The 26,140-nt window shown below is 35.1% G+C and overlaps 1 protein-coding gene and 1 pseudogene across 1 annotated transcript; one reads left to right on the forward strand and one right to left on the reverse strand.

The window, feature by feature from the left end:
* Positions 1-194: 194 nt before the first annotated feature.
* On the reverse strand, positions 195-3,879 carry LOC107463390 (lipoamide acyltransferase component of branched-chain alpha-keto acid dehydrogenase complex, mitochondrial). Its single transcript, XM_016082177.3, has 8 exons — positions 3,571-3,879; positions 2,993-3,136; positions 2,664-2,789; positions 2,124-2,572; positions 1,736-1,983; positions 1,448-1,536; positions 912-1,139; positions 195-413 (listed from the first exon to the last, which is right to left on the reverse strand). Exons 1-8 carry the CDS (start codon positions 3,736-3,738, stop codon positions 300-302), a joined length of 1,566 nt encoding a protein of 521 aa, XP_015937663.1. The 5' UTR covers positions 3,739-3,879; the 3' UTR covers positions 195-299.
* Positions 3,880-11,061: 7,182 nt separating this feature from the next.
* LOC107463772 (inositol transporter 4-like) overlaps positions 11,062-26,140 on the forward strand; it is a 35,325-nt pseudogene continuing 20,246 nt past the window's right edge.

Raw genomic sequence — 26,140 nt, forward strand, 5'->3', positions numbered from 1 at the left:
TAAAAATATGTATATATATTATTTTTAATGTATATTTCTTTTGTATTTTTTTATGATGAAAAAAAAGACAAATTTGTTATTTTTATTTTTTATCAATTATTTGCTTTTTCTAAATATATAAAGCTCAATGCACTCATTTGTATTTTCGATATCTGGAAAAGTTACTCAATGGAGCATTTCCATAACCTCTATACTCAAATTTTAAATGTTCTCATTCATGTATTTATTATTATGATTAATATAAAGATCAACATTGTATACAACAATTCCAGCTTTTGTTACTCTAAAGTAAAAATATTTCATTTCAAATGCAACATTAGGAGCTCTGGATTTTCAATTAATTGTTTCCACTCATTGCAAAATCTTGAAACGGTTGCTCCATCCAAGACTCTATGATCTGCACCAACATTAACCTGGAAGCAAAAAAACACATCAGAGTGCATAAAGAGTAACAACATTTGATTGAAAATATAGGATAGTTGAGAAATATTGTAGTCATAGTTGTGCTTATACTTTAAAGCCAAAACAACCAAAAAAAGAAGTAAATATTATTGTTGGTTATTACATCTATGTTATCCAAGTCTAGCTATTGCTGGATCATAAAATTCATTCTCTAAGTCGAAGAACTATCTTCCAAGGGATGGAATAAAGGACCAAGTTCTCTATAAAAGGACATATTTCTAACCACTAACCATGAAACTAGAAAACTCCAAAGCACTAACTACAAAATTAAGGGATTCATTAATCACAATCTTTCCTTTCTCTTCAGCAAAATGACAAACTCAGCAGTCATCTATAAAATGGATATGCTAAGCTTTGAACTATAGTCTTAGGAGACTGTATCTACTTTTTTTTGTTTTTTTCCCCGAAAACGTCCATATAATTTGCCACCATAGATATGGAAGACTTACAGTCATGAGTGATACAGGATACACATTTCCATTGCCATCAAACTGTGGAATTTTCTGAATTCGACCAATGGCAATAATGGAGACTTCAGGCAGGTTGAGAAGAGGGGAACCAAACTTTCCACCAATTGCTCCAATGTTGCTTAAAGTAATCGTCCCACCAGATATATCATCAGAAGTTAACTTGTTCTCTGAAGCCAATTGTTGCAGTCTTGCCAGTTCTTTGGTTATCTTAGTAAATAAAGAAAATAAGATTAGCATGAGAAGGCACAAGAATGTCTAATAGGCACGCAAAGGTTTGCACTATACATGATGGCAACTGAACCCAACCACATTATAGCCTCATGTCAGGCAGTTACATTTGACCAAGAAAAAGCAAAAAAAGTTAAGTCAAGAACCGAAGTATATGATGTTCAAGCAGTTCAAATTATGACACATATTTATCTTCCAGACCTCTCTAAGTGATCAGTAGTAACGGATATGCACTTTGATCAAAATAACAATGTGTGCATAAAACAATCATAATATTGAAAACTAACCTCCAATATTGAAAGAGACTGAACATTCTTTATGTTTGGTACAACTAGACCATTTGGAGTAGCCATGGCAACTCCAATGTTGTGTGAACCTATAGCAAGTAAACCTATCTTGTCAGATCCAAATCGACGGCTAATGCCTCAAATAAACCATTGAATTAACAGACACCACATATTAACCAACTCTAACCAGAAAAGCATTCAATCTACCGAAATTCAAACACATTCAACCTTCAAATAAGGCTAGCAAGACATATCGAGAGTTCAGCCTGTAATGTTTAAGAGACAGACCTTTGAGTATGACCTCCATTGAATCCTCTTTGAAGCAACTATTCAAAGCGGGGTACTTGGTGAGGGCCATTGACAGTGATTTGACTAATATTGGCAGAAAAGTGTGCTTGACATCTGGATAAGGATTGTTTTTCTGAAACGCTGTTTTAAGCTCCACTAGAGCATTGCAGTTTATCTCGTCTACATAATGGAAATGTGGGACCTTGGCAGCCAGAGACATTGATTTTACCATTGCTCTTTGGTATCCCCTAAAAGAGAATAGAGAAGAAAATAATTAACTTCCAAACTATTGCAACATTCAAGTTCGTCACAGTTTTCTTTCCAGGTTGACATACATCATTGTCTCATAAAAAAGACACAGGAGAAAAGGGGTTATGGACGCTTTTACCTTAGGGGAAGTATCCTATCCTCTGATGGTGATTTATACTCAGGTGTCACGGTATATCCTTCTGCTCCTCTAGGCTTCTCTACATTATCAGCATCCAAAACAGCAGATACACTTACAATGATTCCCTTCTTAGCAGCAAAATTGAGCACATCTTCTTTCAGTACCCTTCCATCTTTTCCAGTTCCACATACTTCATTTATGTCTATACCATGTTGCTTTGCCAGACTCCTTACAGCAGGTGTTGATAATACTGCAGCACGTTTCCTTTTTTCAAGATCAGAATCTAGTAATTCTGCATTATTTGAATTACCAAGAGCCGCTATAGCAGATGCAGACTCATTGACTAATACTTGATCAGAATGAAGTGACTTTGTAATTTCTGAATCACCGACAGTCGCCGAAGGGAATGCAGTCTCATCAACTAATATCTTCAAAAGAGTTTCTCCAACCTACAATTGTACCCAACAAAAGCTTAAATATATTTGTAATTAGTTCTGATAAAACAAAATAATATAAGATTTTTGAGATTTCAAATCTCACCTTTACAATATCTCCAGGAACATGGAGAACATGTGCAACTTTTCCTTTGTAACGACTTGTGATTTCTATAGTAGCTTTATCACTTTGAACTTCACAAAGTGGTTGAAAGTCCTCAATATAGTCCCCCTGCAAAGATGACATAATGAATTGTTTAGAAATTCTATTTGGAAATGATGGTTATGTCAAATTTAACACAGAATGGCAACCCACAACCAAATTTTGAACAAAAAATTACATTTGGCAAAGCAAAACTTTGAATGTTTATCAGATTTATGGACCATAGAGCCAGTTTTCAATTGACAATAGAGCAACGTTAGGAATTCACTCACCTCTTGGACATGCCATTTGAGAAGTTCACATTCTGCAATACCTTCCCCAGTTTGTGCCAACGGCACATCCACGATCTTACCGGCCGGAAGTTCTAGTGCAGGTTGAGTAGAAAAGCAATGCCTCTTCCAATGTAGAAAATCGAACTACAAAATGGAAATTCAATGAATATGATGAAATAAACACTCAAACTCACTCCAATCCACATAGAAAGGCTTCCAAAAATATATCAAACTTGTCATTACTTTTAAACATTATGCAGCCACCAATTATAACTATAAGTAATGGGAAACATCACAACAGCATCTCATAAATTAACTGTATCAAAGTCTAAGAATGAAATCGGTGTGACTATAAAGTGCGAAATAGAAGGGGAAACAACTGATCAACCTAGCTAGTAAAAGTAATGGCAGTAAGAATTAACAAAAATTAATGTGATTCTTGATCAAATAAAAGTTGAAGCAAGTGAGCATCTACGAAAGCAGAGAACTTTATGAAATAAAACAAGTTGGCATGACGATTTAAATAAACCCAAGGCCAAGTGATGAAGCTGATTGATAAATAGAATGGTGGAACTCACATCAAAATAAGCATAAGTTGTAGAACGAAGAGCAAAGGCAGAAGAAGAGAAGGTGTGAGAGTGAGAGAGAGGTGAGGGCAGCGGAGCAGAGGAGGTTCGGCAGAGAGATGGGCGGAGAACCCGGCGGGCGGAGGTCCAAAGCTTCCTGTGAGATATGCGGGTGAGCATCGTCAAAAGAGGGTCTTACGTGTAAATGACGTGTGCCTTGTTTGGTTGTTGATTAAATTGCTTTTGGAGAGAAGAGAGACGTTTGGAATTGGATTATTTGACAAATGGATAAAATCGATACAGATGTAAATTAATAAGTATATCCTATGACATGATGATAGATCGCCAAAGCATGGTGCTTTGTTACAAGCTGACACAGTGACAGGTTGCTGACTGATTGGTGTATTCACATGGATAAGGACTCATTATAATAAGAGCAACTCAAGTAGAGAGATCTATTGTTTATGGCTCATTTCATATAAAAAAAAATAATTTTATATTAATTTTTATGTTATAAATAATAAATAAAGGCTATTTTTTTTCAATAAAAGAAATTCATTTTGATTTCTATTGTGATTCTACCAATTTAATTAAGATAAGAATAAATTAATATAGTTATTGTTTTGAGAGTTACTTGAAATTAGGTTGTTTTGGGTCTGAACGTGAAATCCAAACTCTTTTTGGGACAGCGTCCAATGTCTATTAGAATTGAGGTGCCGCCATTTGAGTTTCTCGTGAGGAAGTGGAAGTGGTACCTGCAAAAAATTCTGATATTTAAGTTAGCAAAGATTTTAGACAGATTTTTAGTAGATTGGATTCCAAGTATACTTGACGGTGTCAATATATTTATAGTAGTAGATGTAGAGTCAATAACCACCTTTTAGAATAGCTCAATCTTTAATGGTGAATAACCATTTCTTTTAGTTAGGCAAGTTGTTGAGATCTCCTTTTTAGATGAGTAGGAGAAATTGTAAGAGTTAAGTTACTGATTCGGACAAGTAGCGCTTGTATAACATCATCGCAAGAGGTTGGATAGGTGTTGATTCAGCTGATGTTTGTTGATTGGGCTTTGTTTATTTTGAGCTTGGCCTGGTAATAGGTATGGGTATGAACAGTGCCCCTCCTTGAGACCAAATTCCACTAGATCGGACTCAAGCACTACCAAGTCGGATTGCCTTATTGCGGTGTCGGTTATCACGTCGGGTAAACCGCCTTTTGAGGAGTTAGGTCGGATTCTCGATGTGTTTGCGAATTTGAAACATTGCGTCTTTTCATAATCCTTCACACGTGTCTTACGGTTACTTTGGGCAGCGTTTGGTTTATGTATCTCTTGAAACATAGACATTAAGGACATGAACACAAATTATTAGTGTCTATGTACTGTGTTTGGTAAACATTGAACAAGACAATAAAATTAGAAAAAGTCCATATTATACTTATAAAAAAAATATCAGCCACCATTGTAGTATCATCCACCATCTCTGCCATTACAAATTCATTATCATACACGATTCACCACAAATCAATCAGCAAAAATTTTACAAAAATCAACAAAAATTTTTATTTTTCAACAGAAAAATAAAAAGGGAGAAAAAGGTAACTGAAGAGCAAACTGTGAAAAAGAGAAGAACCAAGGTAGAAAAAGAGGCGATAATGGCAAACTCAAAGAGGAAGAGGGAGAGACGGCGTGGATATCGCGAAGAGGGAGGAGAGGCGACAGGTGCAAATGTGGACAAAGAAGGAGACGTAACAGCGGCGGCAGATCTGGACGAAGGAGGAGACACAGCAGCAGCGCTCGGATCTAGACGAAGTGGGAGACGCAGCGGCGACAGCACACGGATCTGGACGAAGGGAGAGATGCAGCGACGGTGGTGGCTGCGGCGACAGTGGATTTGAACGAGGAGATGCAGCGCTGACGGCAAATCTAGACCACGGGATGCAACGGCAGAAGGAGGGAGGAGGGAGGAAAGAGAACAGTCACGGTGGATGGAGAATGGGAGAGAGAAAAAAGAATTAGGGTTAAGAAATTAATAAGGGGTAAAAGAGTAAATAAGTGTGTCTAATTGCTTGTGTCTCTGTGTCTCAATATTTTGGGAGTACACTGAATACATGTATTTTGTGTATGCTTGTGTACTAACGTGTCCATAAAAAATTTATGTCTCAACAAACAAATATAGGACATGTTCTAACATGTCCATGTCTTTGTGTCTGTGTCTTTGAAACCAAACGCTGCCTTGGTGACTGTGTACATCATAAATGAGGTGGGTAAATTTACCATTTTATTCCTAGAGTCTTATAAATACTCAACCCCTTTTCTTTTTTTTTTCTTTTTGCTTCTTCTTCTTCTTTTTCTTCTTTCCTCATTCTTTCTCAAAGCTTTTTATTTCACTATAACCTCATTCCCAATTTCTTTTCAAGATTTTCTCTATCTTGAATTTCTACTTCAGATTTTTGTTCGTGTTTGCTCAAAGGCTTTCGAAAAGTTCGTGTTTTGCTGTCAAGTACATTCCTTCATTTGTGCCTCCATCAAGGTTGGTCTCACCTTTTTTGTTTTGGTTTCTGCACTCCTGTTTCTTGTTGGATAATGTGCTTCTGACGTTATTGTTGTTGATGTTTGTGTGAAAAAATAGTTTCTTAGTGGCAGTTATCAATGTTCCTTTGAAAATGCATCTTCTGCGTTCTTTTCTTTCTTTGAAAATTATTATTTTTCTATGGATTTATATGTTGAATGCGAGGATTTGCTTTGTGCCCCCAAATGGTTCCATTTTTACTTCTGAAAACGGTGTCATTTCTTACTCTAGTAATGTGGTTTGATTGTTGTGTTCGCAAGAGGGTTTTAAAACTATGATTTTTTTTGTTGAAAATTACTCAACCTCTTGCGGACTTGTCTGGAAGGTGCCCGACCTTTCTTTCTTGACAAAAAAGATGATCCTATTTTTAATCTATACTGGGAAGAGTTTCCCACTATTATTAAATACAATGTTGAAGATTTAGACGAGGTAGAGGAGTGTGTAGTAGTCCTGTTCTAAGAGTGTTGGGGCCAAGCTCCTAACCTTGACACCAAAAAATTCTTACTAGGAAACCTGACCTATATCTATACCAAGCTAGGTAGTACTTCTTTGCCATCTGTAGATATCTTCTTGTTGGTGTTTTGTTATACTTATATAACCTGGACGTTATATTTGGTTTTATAGCAAGGATGACTAGTGGGTCACATGCTTTGAAAGGTTTGCGTCAGGCCAAAAAGAACGCCACCACCCGAGCTATCCAATTGAAAGAGGCCGACAAGTTGGGTGACCTCTTTTACTCCTCCAAGTCAGGCTTGGGTCCTTCTCAATTAGTTAAGATTCTTTTTTATCCTTCTTCTCCTCCTCTTACTCCCCTGCTGGGTTTGATGTTCAAACCACTCCTCCTATTTCTCCTTTTCCTGAGCCGACTTAAAAAAAGCATAAAACTTCTGAGTCCGACAGTATGTATGACCATGGTTTTAATGCTGTGGCCTTTTGTGAAAAATACATCCTCCCTCATAGATTTATAAGTATGGATGATATTTTCATAAAAAATATCTCCAAGTGTTGGCCCAAGGCGATATTAGAACGACTAGAGTTTATTCTACTTTACTAAAATAGCTTGAGGAGACTTTCCTTGGTGCCACTCAGTGAACTTTGACTGAGATGAAGGTTGAGATGTCATCTTTGTGGGAGGCCAAGTAGGAATGGGAGAAGGAGAAGGAGGCTTTCGTTTCCAACCTTTCAAAGTTTCAGTAGAGGGAAAAGCAAACTGAAGCTGCATGTGTCATGGCGAAGGGTCTGAAGAAAAAGGCTGAGAAAAGTTATACTCGGGTCTTCTAGGAGAAGCAAGATTTGAAGAATGAGATCGCAAGATTAAAGGAGGAGTATGTAAATCTTAAAGAGTCAGCCATTTGAGGTATGGATGAAATGACCAACAACCTAAAAGCTCAATTCCGTGTTCTGGCTCCCGAAGTGGACTTCTCTCCTATCAACCCTGATAAGGTTGTTGTCAATGGGAAGATCATCAATCCCATGGATGATGATAGTCCTTTTGGTGACCCAAAAATGTCGGGTGATGAGTAGATATTTTATACGGTTTTTGGCATTGCTTTCATATAGTTTTAGTATGTTTTATTTAAGTTTTATTATATTTTCATAGGTTTTAGTGTAAAATTCACATTTTTGGATTTTACTATGAGTTTGTGTTTTTTTATGAAATTTCAGGTATTTTTTGGCTGAAATTGAGGAGTTGGAGCAAAAGTCTGATTCAGAGGCAGAAAAGCACTACAAATGCTGTCTGGATCTGACCTCCTTGCACTTGAAAGAGCTTTTCTGGAGTTACAGAAGTCCAAATAGAGAGTTCTCAATGGATATGGAAAGCTAACATCTAGAGATTTCCAGAAATATATAATAGTTCATACTTTGCTTCAAAATTGAAGGCTCAAAACTGGTGTTCAACGCCAGCCTCATGCCCTATTCTGGCATCCAGCGCCCAAAGGAGATGAGAAGAGCATCCAACGTCCATAAAGGACCTCCTAGCCAGCGTTCAACACCCTAGAGGCCTCCTAGCACGTGAATCTCAATCAAGCTCAGCCCAAACACTCACCAAGTGGGCCCCATAAGTGGATTTTAGCACTAAAAGACTGTTTTACCCTTCTTATGTAATCCTTAGTCATTAGTCTAGTATTTATTTGAGAACTTTTACATTCTAAGCGAGTTGAGTTCAGCCTATTTTTGAATTACACATTGTATTTTCTATCAGTATGAGTTTTTAAACCTCCTAGGTTGAAGGGATGAGCTCTGCTGAGTTTTATGAATTAATAAAGTACTATTGTTCTTTCTCAATTCGTGTTTGATTCTCTATTCTAAGATGTATCTTCGTTCTTCATTCTAAGACTGCGTGCTTGACAATCACCCATGTTCTTCTTGGGTTCATGTGAATACGTAACTAGAAAGCATTGAACCACTAGCTTGATTATACATCTTTTAGACGGCTAATCCACGACTTCTTTAGGGACTTCTCGAGACACCAGTTCAGCCGAGGTATGGAGAGATTAGAATCTTTGTGGTAGAGGCTAGAATCCAAAGGCACATCATTCTCTGATCTGGAAGATTTGACCTTGTCTGTGGTGTTTTAAGTAGGATCACTAAGGAGAATGAGCTGCAGGAGCTTCACCCTCAATCAGAATGGATCCACACTAACCCCGAGATTCAGATCTGGAGGAGCATTGGCGACCTCTAAACCGACGTTGATCACATACAGCCTGCCATAGAAGAAATCATTCATAGTTGAAGAAGGCAGTAAAACCGGATTAATCCAGAAGAATAAAGTATCTCCAAGCCTTAACTATTTTCTTATCATTGCAAACATATCAACTTAGTTAAGTTCTCTTTATTTTCTTTTTATGCATTTAAACAAATCCAACAACTCTTTTATCTGCCTGTCTAAGATCTATAAGATAACCATATCTTGCTTCAAACCATAATCTTCGTAGGATCGACTCTGACTCACTCAGGTATTACTTAGACGACACAGTGCAATTGCTGGTTCAGTTGTATAAAGTGTGGGAATTCGTGCACCATCGGATGTCCGAACTGAAGAAACCTCTTAAAGCTTCCCGACTTAGATAGATGAAGACCTTATCTCTTCTTTAATTCCTCTTGCCAAGAGACCTACTCAGACACTTCTTGTGACTCAAGATGAAGTGTCGCCAACCTGACCACTCGTGATCATGATTTTCTTGATTTATTCTTACAAATTATTTGGTATTCTCTGACCCGGTTTGTGGGTCTTTAAACATTTTATTTTGTAATAGTTGTAGTTGAATATTTTGCTTTATGATTTAGGTTTTTTTAAAAAATTTTTTTATAATTTACTTTGCGATAGTTTTTATATGCACCATGAAATATCGTCTCGATATTTTACTTTGAATTATTTGTTATAGCTACTTTCGAAGTTTCGTAGTTTTGTAATTGATAATTCTCTTTTTGACAAATTAACTGTGTAACAATAATTTCTTATATATTCTTAATCTTTAGAGGTCATATTATATTTTATATATTATTTTTGTTTGTTACATATATATATAAAAATGAGGATCTAGAAAATATTGTGATATAACAAATGAAGATAAAAGATAAAAACATAACGGAGTGATATATTTAATATGATGCTAATTGGAATAACGTTTTACTCTTCTCTTCTCTTCTATATATTCTCTCTTTAACATGGTTATTCGGAGCATAACCTCTTTAGAACATATCATCATATCCAACAATTTTTGAGGTACATATATTATTATTCTCTATCAATTTTTTATTAAAAACTAATAATTTATTTTAAAAATATTAGAGACTAAATTAAAATTTAGTATAAATGATTTTTTTGAACACCTCAACAAATAAATATTCACTCTGAAACATGTTTCGAATTGATTAATTAACTCTTGCTGTTGGTTAAAGACGGGAGAATACATTTTGAATATAATAAAATATTAAAAATTTTTAAAATATTAAAGTGATATTGGTCTCCTTAAAAGTATATTGCCAGCACAATTTTATTTGTCTTTCCGAATAAAGTAATAATAAAATTACATAACTTGAAGGGCTGACTTTTATATAAATAAAAAAATAAGCAGCTATTTTATTCTTATTTTTTATTTTATTTTATTATTTTGTTAGAGAACTTAGCTTTACTTAGATTATAAATAGATAAGATACATTAAAAAACAGATCAATTTTAACAAAAAAAAAAAACAAAAAAACAAAACAAGAATTGAATAGGATTAAGAAAACTAATATACAGTTAAGACAAGATTGAATATAATAAAGACAAATTTTGGGATCTTGTTGTTTGTTAAGGATATGAATATATTAGCTGCCATTAATGTGAAAGATTTATATATAAAGGAGAAAAAATACAGAGTTTGAACCAATTATACAAGACAATAACTTCGAATTTCCGAGACAAAAGAAAGCATAATACCACACAACTGATCTGAGAAACTTTTTGTAAAAGTTTAACATTAAAGTGCTGTGATTTCCATAGTAAAGTTTATTTTCTCTCAACTTTTTCTATAGTACAAGTACGTAAGATATTTTATTTGTTTAATTTATCTCAATTTTTTTATTGTACTTTTCCTTTATATATAAATAAATAATAATGATATGATAGGATATATTCCTAATTGTTTCTGTGTTGCTGATCACAACTCTACATGGTTAATTAGAAACAATAATAATTACCTTTTTGATAAGGTGTTAAGATCGGAACAAGAAAGAATAGATATTATTGATTAATTATTGTTGAGATCAAATTTTATTTTATAATTGAAAGTCTGCATGATGTTATGAAATGTAAGAGATTAATTGCATGCATAAATAAACAATGATTGATGGAATAATAATATTTTCAGCGTAGAGTGCAAGTGGTAGAGGTAAGCTAGAAATCATCAATAGGGTTGACATTAAATTAATAAGGTGATCAGTAAGAATGGAAGGAGGGCCAGAGGCAGCGAGTAAGCAAGAGTTCACGGAATTCTGGAAAAGAGCAACCAGTTCGCCTTATATCATGCGCCTTGCTCTATCGGCCGGAATTGGAGGTCTCCTCTTCGGCTACGATACCGGTGTTATCTCAGGAGCCTTACTTTACATTCGCGAGGACTTTGTAGAAGTTGATAAGAAATTATGGTTGCAGGAAGTCATTGTAAGTATGGCTGTAGCAGGAGCCATCATTGGTGCTGCACTTGGTGGATGGATGAACGACATGCTCGGCCGTAAGACCTCTATCTTGGGGGCTGATATTGTTTTCTTTCTTGGCGCAATAGTCATGGCTATTGCCCCTGCTCCTTGGGTCCTCGTCGTTGGAAGAATTTTGGTTGGTTTTGGAGTCGGCATAGCTTCAATGACTTCCCCTCTCTATATCTCAGAAGCCTCTCCAGCTGCCATTAGAGGAGCTCTCGTTTGTATCAATGGTCTCCTCATCACCTTTGGCCAGTTCCTCTCCTACCTTATCAACCTTGCATTCACCAAGGTATATATATCTATTCGGATAATAACTAAAAAAGATTAGATAATTTAACATATTTGACTAAACTATTTAACATAATATACAGACTCCTGGAACGTGGCGTTGGATGCTTGGGGTGGCCGGTCTTCCGGCGGTGGTTCAGTTCGTTTTAATGCTGACCCTTCCTGAGTCACCGAGGTGGTTGTACAATCAGGGGAAAGAAAATGAGTCAAGAAAAATCCTGGAAAAGATTTATAGAGCAGACGAGATTGAACGGGAGATAAAAGCAATGAGAGAAGCCGTAGAACAAGAGAAGCAAGAGGAAGGGTTGATCGGTCAAACTCTTGGAGAGAAAATAAAGGTTGCTTTCAGCAACGTTGCTGTTCGAAGAGGATTGTATGCAGGCGTGACTGCTCAAGTCGCTTAACAATTCGTTGGCATCAACACCGTCATGTATTACAGCCCAACCATTGTTCAGTTTGCCGGCATTGCATCAAAATCTACCGCACTTGCACTCTCCCTCGTCACATCTGGTCTCAACGCTGTTGGATCTATCCTCAGCATGCTTTGCATCGATAAATATGGAAGGAGAAAGCTTATGCTCCTATCCCTTATTGCAATAATCATTTGCCTCCTCACTCTTACTGGAGTTTTCTATCAGGCAGCTACCACCGCTCCTCCAATTGACAATGTTGACACCCTCAGCTTCGGTGCTAATGCTACATGCCAGGCTTATCTTGATGCCCCTAATGTCTCTTCATGGAACTGCATGAAATGTTTGAAAGCTGAATGTGCCTTCTGTGCCAACACTGGGGGCAATGTAAGTTCATCACTTCCATCTCTTTCAACTTATATATATCTATGTATTAGTCTAATCTAATCTAACATAATAAATGAACATGATGCAGCATCTTCCGGGAGCATGCCTGGCGGAAACAAAGGAAGTCAGAGCAGTGTGCGGTGAGCAAAAGCGCGTGTGGTTTTCTGATGGATGCCCAAGCAAAATTGGAGTGCTTGCAGTTATAGTGTTGGGACTATATATCCTAGCCTACTCTCCTGGAATGGGATCAGTACCTTGGGTTTTGAACTCAGAGATTTATCCATTGAGATTCAGGGGAATTTGTGGAGGCATAGCAGCAGTTTCAAACTGGTGTGCTAATCTCATAGTGAGTTTGACATTCTTGTCACTCATCCATGCACTTGGGGCTGCAGGAACATTCCTCCTCTTTGCTGGGTTTTCCACAATTGGGCTCATTGCCATCTATCTATTGGTACCAGAGACCAAAGGGCTTCAGTTTGAAGAGGTCGAGAAGTTGCTTCAGAAAGGTTTCAACCCTTGCGATTGCACCAATCCAAAGGCAGACGAAGAGAAAGCAAGTACTTGTAAATAAATAATATGATATGATGAAGCTGCAGTTAGTTATCTTTTCATAGAGATCGAGAATTGGATGATTCTCTCTTCGAGGAATAGAAATTAAAGGAGAAGATAAATATAATTGATGTTTCAGTGCGTGCGTTCTCTTCTTCAAAATTTGTACTGACAGAGCGATAGAGAATTTCTCCATGTATGTCAAATTTGTATCCAACACATTAAATTAGAAAAGAGGCACGTTGTATGAATACTTTTATGAAAAAGTCCAAAGAGCCAGCCGTTTTATTAAAATCTGGCCAACAACAAAAAAATAAGTAATTCTATACTATTAGATGTAATTTTATACCATTAAAAATCATTAATAATAGCTAATTAATGACTACAAATCACAAACCTTATTGGTCCCCTAGCACTTCTTTACTTTTATTTTTGTTTTCTTTACATATTTGGCTTTTTCATAATTACAAAAAAAATTGCAAAACATCATCTTTATATAATTTTTTTTTTTTACAATAAGTCAATGACGGATTATACTGCCACCATAACAATATAAAATATTAAAATTGTCAAATATTTTTATATTTCACACAAAAATATATAAAGAATTTAACCTCTTATTTATTCTATTTATTTTTATTATTAGATTAAAACGTGATCATATAAAAAGAGAATACAATTTCTTTAAAAAAAAAGTTCTCAATATATACATTAGAAAGTTCAAATCATTTATCTTTAATAAAAAGTTTCAAATTAAGCACATAATTAATATATTTTAGAGAATTAGGTTAAAATTTTCATAAATTATTTTCTTTCTCCCAAGTCTTCATTCCAAAGCGAGTCCAATACCACGTTGCAATTTACAACTTCAACAAAAACTCACCTAAACTAACATAAATTAAGTTGTTATTTCAGTGCATGCGTACATGACCTTTAGACTTTAATTTTACACAAGCTAAATAAATTATTGAATTTTTAAGTAACATATACGTTATTTAGTAAATTGGTGGTACTAAGTATTAAAAGTCAACACTTAAAAGAAAAAACAAGAAGTGTATGTCAGTCACCTAAAATTTTTTTCTTAAAAATTTTAACACCTTACTATGTTGTTCATCAGTTTAATTAACTAATATTAACTTAACATTATATTAAACTAAACATCATTATTTGCAGCCACTACAAATAAATAAATAAAACCTAGGCCATTACGGATTCTGAACAGATAAAAAAGATTTCATCTAAACTTATATTACGCTTGAAACCTTTACTAATTTTTGCCCCTGGATTGGAAAATCAACAGTATCGAGTCATTTTATTTAGAGTAAAGTGACAATTAGATTTCAAAGATTTTGACTTTGGACTAATTAATTTTTAAAGAAAAAAAAGTATTAATTAACTAGATTCTACATGATAGTAAATAATAGATATGTATATCGTTCTATATCAGTAGATAGTGCGAAACGAAACAAGTTGTTCATATATTTTGTTATCTACAATAGTGTGTATTTCGTTGTTGCTACATGAGCATGAGAAGAATGTAATTTTAGATAAGAAAGGATTCGTTATCTTTTAAGTTTGTTTATAGTCTTCAATAACTGCTCTTTGTTTACCATGAATTTTATGAAAATAGATAAAGTTTCGTTCGAAAAGTTGTTATCTACGTAGTAATTTTTTATAAATAAATACGTTATAATAGTTAATAATACATATAAGTATAATTATTAAGTTTTATGTAATGAATTCATAGAAAAATAAAATTTGTCTATTATTTTTTATTATAAAAACTAAAATTAATATTTTTTTAGAGACTAATTAATGCGATATCAAGATCATTTCTTATAGATTTTTCATTTGGTTTTTGATGTAGAAGAAGCTAAGAGAGAACAGGGCAAACAGCACTGCAACGCGAACAAATAGCATGGTGGGTTCTATAAAAAAACAAAATATCAAGTGGGTTGAAAGAGTTTGGGTTCCACTCCCACATGCCATCCACACTCCCTCTTCATGCCATTCCATTTTCTTGCACATTGACTATTGTAGACTTTCTCGGTTTCTTTATTGAACCGTAAAATATTTAGTTCTTTGTTTGCAAAGCATTCCAGACTAAATTATAATAATATAATTCAAATAATATTTTTTATATCAATTCACTTTTTCAGATGCAGTTTCTGATAACTTGATACAAAAATTCATTTGCATTAGTACTCTTTTTGTCAAGCTACTCACTACATTGCTTGATACAGTTGGAAATTTGAAACACTTCCGTTATTCGAATATTTTTTACACAAATATTCAATAATCAACAGATTTTATATGGCTTTTGTACAATTTGCAAAATATTGTTGCTTTCAAATTGTGTGTCCAAAGTCTGTGAATTCAATTGACTTACACTTACTTTTTCTGGATATTATTGGTATTGATGCATAAGCATCTTAAGTATTTTTTTGGGGCAATTTTTATAGAAAATTTATGACTTTTGCTCGGTAATTATATGATTTTCAATGTTATTCTAGTAGTATTTTGATTTTCTTGGTTTCATGATTCTTGTAGAGAAATGTTAGAAAAAGAGAAGCAAAAGCACAAGAAGAAATCAAGAATTGAAGACAAACATAGAGAGAATTTATGGATGCTGTCAACCTTGACCTCTTCACACTCCAACGAGCATAACTTGAGCTACAGAGGTCCAAATTACATGGTTCAAGCAGCATTAGAAAGCCATCTTTCAGAGCTTTTCAACGATATAATAGTCTATGATTACTCTTTGGACTCACGGTGCTAAACACCAGTCTGCCTCCCAGCACCACTACCCTTCGGGTGGCTCGGCGCTAAACATCAGACTCGTAGCGAAGGTGATAAATTTGCATCAGAACTGGCGCCAAACGCCACCCAAGTGGTGCTAAACACCAACAACCCAGCCCAAGTCCAATCTCAGGCTAATACAAAGGAAGTAACACACAACTCTCTCCTTTCTTCCATCTTCTCTTTATTAGTTTCAGGTTTTATATTAGATTAGGATTTAGATTTTTTTACACTATGGACAACTAAACCTCCATTGTTAAGGTCAAGAGCTCTATTTATTTTGATGAATTAATATTATTGTTCTTTTATTTTGATTAATGCGTTATTTTTATTTAAGAATTGAGTTTGTTCTTCATCTTAAGGATTAGAGTGTATTGAAAAATAACCCTAATCTAAATTGAATCCCTTTGAATCTTGAAAAAGTTAAATAATTGGAATTAAAGCTTGAAACTCTTTTCTCATAATTCTTCAATTACCTTTACCTAGATTTAATGTGATACGTGATATATAATCAAATTACTTCTGGGTTCTTAAGAATTGTGTGGTCTTTAAACCAGAGTTCGAACTTAATCTTTTAGCATAATTAATTGATCAAGAAATTGACGGTTAATTAGGTTAAAAGAGATTGAATTGCCAATGAATTGGAATTCAATCACTTGGAATTTGCCATGAATTAAATCTTTGCATGATTAAGGTAGATGACAATAATTGTTAATCCTGAAATTTAAATATCTCTGATACCTTAATTAACTATCTTGATCACATTATTTTCTTAACCAATTTTAGTTTACTCTTGTTTAATTCTCTATTTCATGCTATTTACTATTGAAACTCTAAATTTTGATTGTCTGACTAGAATAATCAATTGACTATTACTTGCTTAATCCGTTAATTCTCGTTGGATCGATACTCACTCACCGTAAATTTATTACTTGGTACGACTCGGTATACTTGCTGATAGTAAGTGTGGAAATTCCGCATCAGGTGGCCATTTGATAGAGATGCCACCACACATTGCTTAAACAGTTAGAATGCCAAAAAACTAAAATCATATCATATCTAATTTTTTTAAAGCAATCTGATCACACCTCATAATTTAAATCTAGTTTTGAATCACCTAAATTCATAAATCTACTATTACCTAAATTAAGTAAAGAGAAAAGAAATTGAACTCACCAATGACTACAAAAGAAGCACAAGGGAACTATATATATAACAGACACTGGACAACATTTACACGGTTTAAACAAGGTCTTTGGACTTATTATTATTACAGTACTAGTATCACCCATATCACACTCTGGACTACCTTAACTATTCGGCTAATTTCTTTTTGAAATGGAGAAAGGAATGTGTTATTCCTTGGTATGGATAGTTTGAGTGTTTATTTTTTAATATAATGATAAGAAATATGAATTAGATTTTATAATAAAATTTGATCGATACACAAATATAACCCACAAATTTGGGATTTTAAAATAAAAAAATTATAAGTACAAACCTGACCCTCAGATTTGCGAATCTAACTCTCATATTTTTTTTCCTTCTCTTCCACAATTTTGTGATACAGAACTCATCTCCATGATACAATAAAACACACATTCTTCTCTAATATTAAAAATAAAGAGTGTAATTATTCACCAAGTATCTTGACCACCTTTTCTCTTTTTATGGGAAAAAAATTTAAATAAATATAACATCGATCATCTTACTAATAAAATCACTCATACAGAAAAATGTCTTGGATTTTAGTCTCAGTTCACATTAGCAATGGCAATTATTAACGGCGTTCTATGTTGTTATCACCTCATATTTTAAAAAATTTGAATTCATCAATTTTCGATTGAAATAAATATCTAGCAACAAATTAAATTATTCTTGTGCTTTGTTGTTATAATAAATGTGAATTTTCCTTTTGTTATAATGATTCTGAATAAACTTTTGGTATACATAACTTTGAATAATCTACCTTTCAATCTCGTCCGCTTTGTAACTCTTTTGGATTTTTCTTAACTCCATTTTCTTCCCTAGTTGTACAACCACCTCGGTGACTCATGTAGGTTCAACATTAAAACGAACCGAACCATTGTTAAAAGTCCAGCCACCCCAAGTATCCAACACCACATTCCAGGAGTCTGCACAAGTTAATCAAAATAGATAAGATGTGGACACATTATTTCTAATAGTTTAGTCAAATATTTTAAATGATCTAATAGTTTTTATTAGTTATTATCTAAGCAGATATATCTTGGTTGATAAGGTAGGAAAGGAATTAGCCAAAGATGATGAGGAGACCATTGATACAAACGAGAGCTCTTCTAATGGCAGCTGGAGAGGCTTCTGAGATGTAGAGAGGGAAAGTCATGGAAGCTATGCCAACTCCAAAACCAACCAAAATTCTTCCAACAATGAAGACCCAAGGAGCTTGGGCTATAGCCATGACTATTGTGCCAAAAAATAAAACAATATCAGCCCCCAAGATAGAGATCTTTCGGCCGAGCCTGTCGTTCATCCATTCACCAACTGCACCACCAATGATGGCTCCCGTTACATCCATACATATAATGACTTCCTGTAACTATAATTTCTTATCAACTTCTACAAAATCCTCGTGAATATAAATCAAGGCTCATGAGATAACACCGGTGTTGTAGCCAAAGAAGAGACCTCCAATTTTGACAGATAGAGTAAGGCGCATGACGTAGGGCGAACTGGTTGCTCTTTTCCAGAATTTCGTGAACTCTTACTTACTTGCTGCCTCCGGCTCTCCTTCCATTCTTATTGATCAACTTAATTTAATGTCAACCCTATTGATGATTTCTAGCTTATCTCTACCACTTGCACTCCAAGCTGAAAATATTATTATTCCATCAATCATAAATCAATTGTTATTGTTTATTGATGCATGCAATTAATCTCATGCATTTTATAACATCATGCAGACTTCCAATTATAAAGTGAAATTTGATCTCAACGATAATTAATCAATAATGTCTACTCTTTTTTATCCAAATCTTAACACCTTACCAGAAAGGTAATTATTAATGTTCATAATTAACCATGTAAAGTTGCGATTACGAAATCAGAAATGCTTAGGAATATATCCTATATATCATTATTATTTATTAAAAGAAAAAGTATGATCCAAAAAATAATTGAGATAAATTAAATAGACGAAACATGTTACATACTTGTACTACAGAAAAAACAGACAGAAAATGAGCTTTGTTATGGAAACCACACCACTCTAATGTTAAACTTTCATTGTATCTCTCTAATTTGTGTATTTGAGATCGATCTTATGTAGAATGAAAGAGTCGCAGAAGATCCCTCAGATTAGTTGTGTGGTGAGAATATATAATATGACTTCAAAAAACTACGAATATATAAGAAATTATTGGTACATACATCTATATATGGGACTGTTGTGGTGATTTTCAGTATACATCTATAACACCCTACCACACAAAGCCTTATGCTTAAGTCTTAAGACAGAGGTGGTGAGGTATTACGACCTCTAAAAGTATAATTATATATATAATATAGTGAAAAAAATTTATAACTAGGAGCCTTTGAAGAAAAAGGTAAAGCAAAAATCGGTAAAACGAAATGCGCAAAACTCACAAAGCGATAAAGTAAACGAAGCAAGATAGAGCAAGCTAACGAGATTATATACTAAGAGTTCCAAAATACAAATAAAAAAACTCAAGACTCGGCTCACGAAGATAAACCGGCCCAAGCACATAAGTGTATATACATGTATATATAAGAAAACCCAAAAGAAACTCAGAATACAAAGTTACAGAACCTATGTCTCCAAAATAACCTCTAAGAGGAGTTAATACAATATATATATCGAAGCTTCCAGCATGCCTCAGTGAGGAGCCTCACGTCCTGTATCTGAAAACCACAAAATCCACATGGGGTAAGAACCGAAGGTTCTCAGTATGGTAACAATGCCCACATAACTAACATATAAGGTCCCAGGAAAGCCAAAGGCAATCCTAGAACTTCTGACAAAAGATTTAAACTTAAAAGTGAAATCTAAAACCATAAATTAAGGAGAGGTATCTAAGTTTAAGAATTCCTGATTTTTATCACAGTTCTAACCTAAGTCCCTAAGTTCACCACCTTTCCTCCAACCCTCTGAAACACTGATGCACAGACAAACAAAACAGACAAGTCAAGCACATACAGAAAGCATGTATATCAAGTAGGAAATTAGCAATTAACTTGAATAAATAATTAAGCACGCCAAAACAATGCACACTCAAACAAAACATACAAATGCACATGATGCATGCCTTTCTTACTAGCCATGAGCTCACATGTTGGTTACTTTGCCAAAACCCGACACATCTGGTAGCTAACCCAGATATTGTCCTCTTGAAAACCGGTCGGTGGTACACCACCACAAATCCCATCATTGCGAGCGGTACACCACCACGAACCTCACAAGATCTTCAATTCGAAAACAACACACACACATGGGCGGAAAACCACCATGAACCCCACATAACATTTTCTTTAAAAACATGTGGGTGGTACACCACCATGAACCCCACAAAGCATTCACTTTGAAAAACATGTGAGCGATACACCACCACGAACCCCATAAAGCATTCACTTTTAAAAAACATGTGGGCGGTAAACCACCATGAACCCCACATAACATTCTCGACACTGGGCAAGCGGTAAACCACCACGAACCTTGCCAAGTCAAGCTCAAACAATTTCATTTTCAAAATCATTATATATTATTCATTCATATCCATTCATAATCATTCAAAGTCATTCACTAAGGCCAATTTCATCATATACCTATCACATTTACACACTTCTCATTCATAATTCACCACTTCTCAAATTTTCTTCATCTCCAAGTTACTGCTTCTCCCTACCTTCTACTCTCCACTTAACATACAATTGAGATTTAGGGGCTAAAAGAGTGAAAATAGAGGTTTAGAAGTTCAAACTTACATTTTAAAACATAAAACTCATTTTGCTGATTTTAGGGATCACGTGTACGCATGGAAGTGCAATTTGCCCATCACGCGTACAAATTACCTCATCCGCGTACGCATGAATGCGAAACAGAAATGCCCATCCGCGTATGGAGGGGTTTGTGTACGCATGCATTGCAGATTAATCAAAAATGGCTAAGTCTTCAGAATTTCCATTTTACACACCGAACTTCTGACACGCATAACTCTCTCATTTTAAAATATTTTTCATCCGTTCTTCGAACGGTGTAAACTTCACGAACCCAATGTTTATATGAAATATGTTTGAAATAATTTAGGGGTCTGAAGCTGAGTTATTATTTTCCAAAGTTTTGCCAAAAATAAGATTTTCACAAAATTCATCAAACCTCTATTTACACCAATCTCATTTCTCAATACCAAAACTCTAAGCTTTTTGCCAACATCTAAACACGCCAAATTCACATATCATTACTCAATTCATTTTATAATACCCTAATAAACAAATCCAATAAACCTACCATCCCCAACACAAAATTAATCAACTCAACTTCATAGTTCATACAAGATTCATAATCATACATTCACTATCATCATCATGGTTCATCATTATTAACAATTCACAAATTCTCAACATTATCAACTCATTCTCAACTATTTCACATTCAATTCAACATAATATACAATAATATACATCATCATTATCATATCCAACCATTCAAGTTCAATATACATAATCATCATTCAATTATCTCTATCAAACACAATACCAACACCACGACCAATATGGCACCAACAACAACCTCAAACTCACTCATCCTTATGCATATCAATCCATCACAACCATCATCAACAACAACATTTCAATCTCATCTTACTGTTAACTAGCCTAAGTTTTCACGACACATTATATTTTAGTTACGAAAAACCGAAATCATACCTTGGCCGATTCCTCCTAAATGCCCAGAACACCACAATTTATCACCGTTCCAGAAATACCCAAAGCTCCAAACCTCTTTCAAACAAAAATTCAACAACAATTGTCCGTTATCAAGCTTCTAAAACCGTTAATTGACCACCAATTCTATCAATTTGTCTCCATAACATATAATTTAATCTAATATCACATATACATCACTAAATCAACACCCCATTTCCTATATGAATAATTTCACAAGGGTTAGAGGTTTTTCACCTTACCAACAGAAGCTAGGGACAGAACCCAGCAAATCTACAAAGTTAATTTGCTCCTAAACACCAAAATTCAACAAATTCTCAACACCAAGGCTAAAAAAATATCAAAACTGAAATGAGAAGATCTGGGTAAGAAAAGTCAAGTTTCTTCCCAAATTTTTTGGTTTTGTAGAGGATTTCGAGACAAACGCGTGACCACTGACGGCTCATCATTCGGAGCTCTGGATCAAAAGTTACGGGCATTTGAAAATCAAAGTAAATAGTAACTTTCACTTCTCTTCTCACCACCATTTTCTTACTCTCTCTCTCTCTCTCTCTCTCTCTCTCTCTCTCTCTCTCTCTCTAGACAAACGTATGACCACTGACGGCTTGTCAATCGGAGCTACGGATAAAAAGTTACGAGAGATTGAAAATCAAAGTGAATAGTAACTTTCACTTCTCTTCTCACCGCCGTTTCCTCTCTTTCTCTCTTGCAGCATGTTTCCCTTTCTTTTGGGGAAGAAAGGCTGAGCCTTGGATTATATACTTGGGCCTTGGCCCCAATATGGATCCGGTCCGACTGATTTGGCCCGTTTGGCCCAATCTTGGGCTAAATTCTTTAAAATTAGTGTCAAAATTTCTATTTTAATTTTCTCTACTCCATTAAACTATAAAGTTTTATTTTCTAATTTCTTGATTAATAATTATTTTATTGGCTAATTATTTATTAACTTTGCGAATTTTACATCCTACCCCCCTAACAGAAATTTTGCCTTCGAAAATTCATTCTCAAATCTTCATATATGCTCCCTCAGATTCAACCGACCTCTTACCATTCATTTTACCATTTTCCCAACATTAATTTAAACATTAATTCACATTCTCCAGTCTTAGGTACAAAATCATAAGCTTAATCAAATTGAAGCCTAACCTATACCCGTTTATTTCACTCTTAACTTCGTCTAGCTCTTTTTCAACGACTATAAATTTCCTTATCCTATATAAGTTCTATCTAATTCAATTCAAATCTCAAGTCCTTCACCACTATTTCAAACACTAAACAATTGCTCTATCTTTTAGTCTGAGTCAAATCATTCTAGCCTAAACCACACACTCATGCTTTCCATCTTTGACCCTAAGTCAGCCCTCAAAATCATTCTATATCCCAAGTCTATTCTCTCTCGTCTCTAAAACCCTAGAGCCACCAAAATTCACCGCACTTTCACAGCGTTACTCTGATCATGAGCCACTAAGATTCTAAATCATTCACTTACTCTGCCAGAACACTCCTTGAATCTCTCCATCTTTCTAACTAAATGTTATCGACCTTCACGCTAGCCGCACGAGTCCTAATCCCTAGGCGTCTCCACCACCTAATCAATTATTGCCTCCATCACAATTCCTAGGTTATCTGCTCCATTCCTTCAGTAGTAGCTCACACAGCAGCAAACATAAATCCAGCCGTATCACCTCACTCACGTCCATTAGACGCCCTTTGGGTCATGTCCATACCAAACAATTGATATTAAGGTGATCAGTCTTAATACCTCAAGTCTAGAGCTCCAAATTTTCAAAAGTATGCTCATGAACATTTGTGCTATATATGCCAAGCCAACATCCTAAATAGCATATACACACAGCCATAGTATGCTCAGAAGCATAGTCAGTCCATTCTCAGGCTCTACGGGAATGAACTACTCTGATACCATAATGTAACACCCTACCACACAGATCTTTATGCTTAAGTCATAAGACAGAGGTGGTGAGGTATTACGACCTCTAAAAGTACAATTATATATATAATATAGTGAAAAAGATTTATAACTAGGAGCCTTTGAAGAAAAGGGTAAAGCAAAAATCGGTATAACGAAAAGCACAACACTCACGAAGTGATAAAGTAAACGAAGCAAGATAGAGCAAGCTAACGAGATTATATATTAAGAGTTCCAAAATACAGATAACAAAACTCAAGACTCGGCTCGCGAAGATAAACTGACCCGAGCACATAAGTGTATATACACGTATATAAAAGAAACTCAGAATACAAAGTTACAGAACCAGAAGCTTCCAGCATGCCTCAGCAAGGAGCCTCACATCCTGCATCTGAAAACCATAAAATCCGCATGGGGTGAGAATCGGAGGTTCTCAGCATGGTAACAGTTCCCACATAACTAACATATAAGATCCCGGGAAAGCTAAAGGCAATCCTAGAACTTCCGACAAAATATTTAAACTTAAAAGTAAAATCTAAAATCATAAATTAAGGAGAGGTATTTAAGTTTAAGGATTCCTAGTTTTTACCATAGTTCTAACCTAAGTCCCTAAGTTCACCGCTTTTCCTCCAACCCTCCAAAACACCAATGCACAGACAAACAAAACAGACAAGTCAAGCACATATAGAAAGCATGTATATCAAGTAGCCAACTAGCAATTAACATGAATAAACAATTAAGCACGCTAAGACAATGCACACTCAAACAAAATATACAAATGCACATAATGCATGTCTTTCCAACAGACCGTGAGCTCACGTGTCAGTTACTTTGCCAGAACCCGACACATCCAGTAGCTAACCCGGATATCGTCCTCTTGAAAACCGGTGGACGGTACACCACCACAAACCCCACCATTGTGAGCGGTACACCACCACGAACCTTGCAAGATCTTCAATTGGAAAACAACAGACATACGTGGGCGGTAAACCACCACGAACCCCACATAACATTTTCTTTAAAAACATGTGGGTGGTACACCATCACGAACCCCACATAATATTTTCTTTAAAAACATGTGGGCGGTATACCACCCCGAACCCTACAAAGCATTCACTTTGAAAAACATGTGGGTGGAACACCACCACGAACCCCACAAATCATTCACTTTTAAAAAACATGTGGGTAGTACACCACCACGAACCCCACATAACATTCTCGACACTGGGCAAGCGGTAAACCACCACGAACCTTGCCAGGTCAAGCTCAAACAATTTTGTTTTCAAAATCATTATACATTATTCATTCATATCCACTCATAATCATTCAAAGTCATTCACTAAGGCCAATTTCATCATATACCTATCACATTTATACACTTCTCATTCATAATTCACCACTTCTCAAACTTTCTTCATCTCCAAGTTACTGCTCCACCCTATCTTCTACTCACCACTTAACATACAACTGAGGTTTAGGGGCTAAAGAGTGAAAATAGATGTTTAGAAGTTCAAAATTACATTTTAAAACACAAAATTCATTTTGCTGATTTCAGGGGTTAGGCATACGCGTGGGCCACGCGTACGCATGGGAGTACAATTTGCCCATCACGTGTGCGTATTACCTCATCCGCATACGCATGCATGCCAAACAGAAATGCCCATCCGCGTATGGAGGGGTTTGCGTACGCATGCATTGCAGATTAGTAAAAAATGCTAAGTCTGCAGAATTTCCATTTTACACATCGAACTTCCGACGCGCATAACTCTCTCGTTTTAAAACATTTTTTATCCGTTCTTCAAACGATGTAAACTTCACGAACCAAATTTTCATATGAAACAAGTTTGAAACAATTTGGAGGCTCAGAGACCGAGTTATGGCTCACCAAAATTCAGCCAAAAATCAGATTTTCACAATCATCAAACCTCTATTTACACCAATCTCATTTCTCAATACCAAAACTCTAAGCTTTTTGCCTACATATAAACACACCAAATTCACATATCATTGCTCAATTCATTTCATAATACCCCAATACACAACTCCAATAAACCTACCATCCCCAAACCAAAATTAATCAACTCAACTTCATAATTCATACAATATTCACAATCATACATTCACTATCATCATCATGGTTCATCATTATTAACAATTCACAAGTTCTCAACACTATCAACACATTCTCAACTATTTCACATTCAATTCAATACAATATATAATAATATACATCATCATTATCATATCCAACCATTCAAGTTCAATATACATAATCATCATTCAATTATCTCTATCAAATACAATACCAACACCACAACCAATATGGCACCAACAACAACCTCAAACTCACTCATCTTTATGCTTATCAATCCATCACAATCATCATCAACAACAACATTTCAATCCCATCTTACAGTTAACTAGCCTAAGTTTTCACGACATATTATATTTTAGTTACGAGAAACCAAAACCATACCTTGGCCGATTCCTCTTTAATGCTCAGAACACCACAATTTATCGCCGTTCCG

The sequence above is a fragment of the Arachis duranensis genome, chromosome 1 (assembly GCF_000817695.3).
Source record: "Arachis duranensis cultivar V14167 chromosome 1, aradu.V14167.gnm2.J7QH, whole genome shotgun sequence".
Classification (NCBI taxonomy): Eukaryota; Viridiplantae; Streptophyta; class Magnoliopsida; order Fabales; family Fabaceae; genus Arachis; species Arachis duranensis.

What these genes read in the sequence shown, in the direction of transcription:
- LOC107463390 (XM_016082177.3), bottom strand. Translation starts at nt 3,738, where the DNA reads ATGCTCACCCGCATATCTCACAGGAAGCTTTGGACCTCCGCCCGCCGG. An exon ending in CAACTTATGCTTATTTTGAT is followed by an intron (nt 3,137 to 3,570) that starts GTGAGTTCCACC and finishes TCCATTTTGTAG; the next exon opens with TTCGATTTTCTACATTGGAA. An exon ending in AATGGAGGTCATACTCAAAG is followed by an intron (nt 1,537 to 1,735) that starts GTCTGTCTCTTA and finishes TACTTGCTATAG; the next exon opens with GTTCACACAACATTGGAGTT.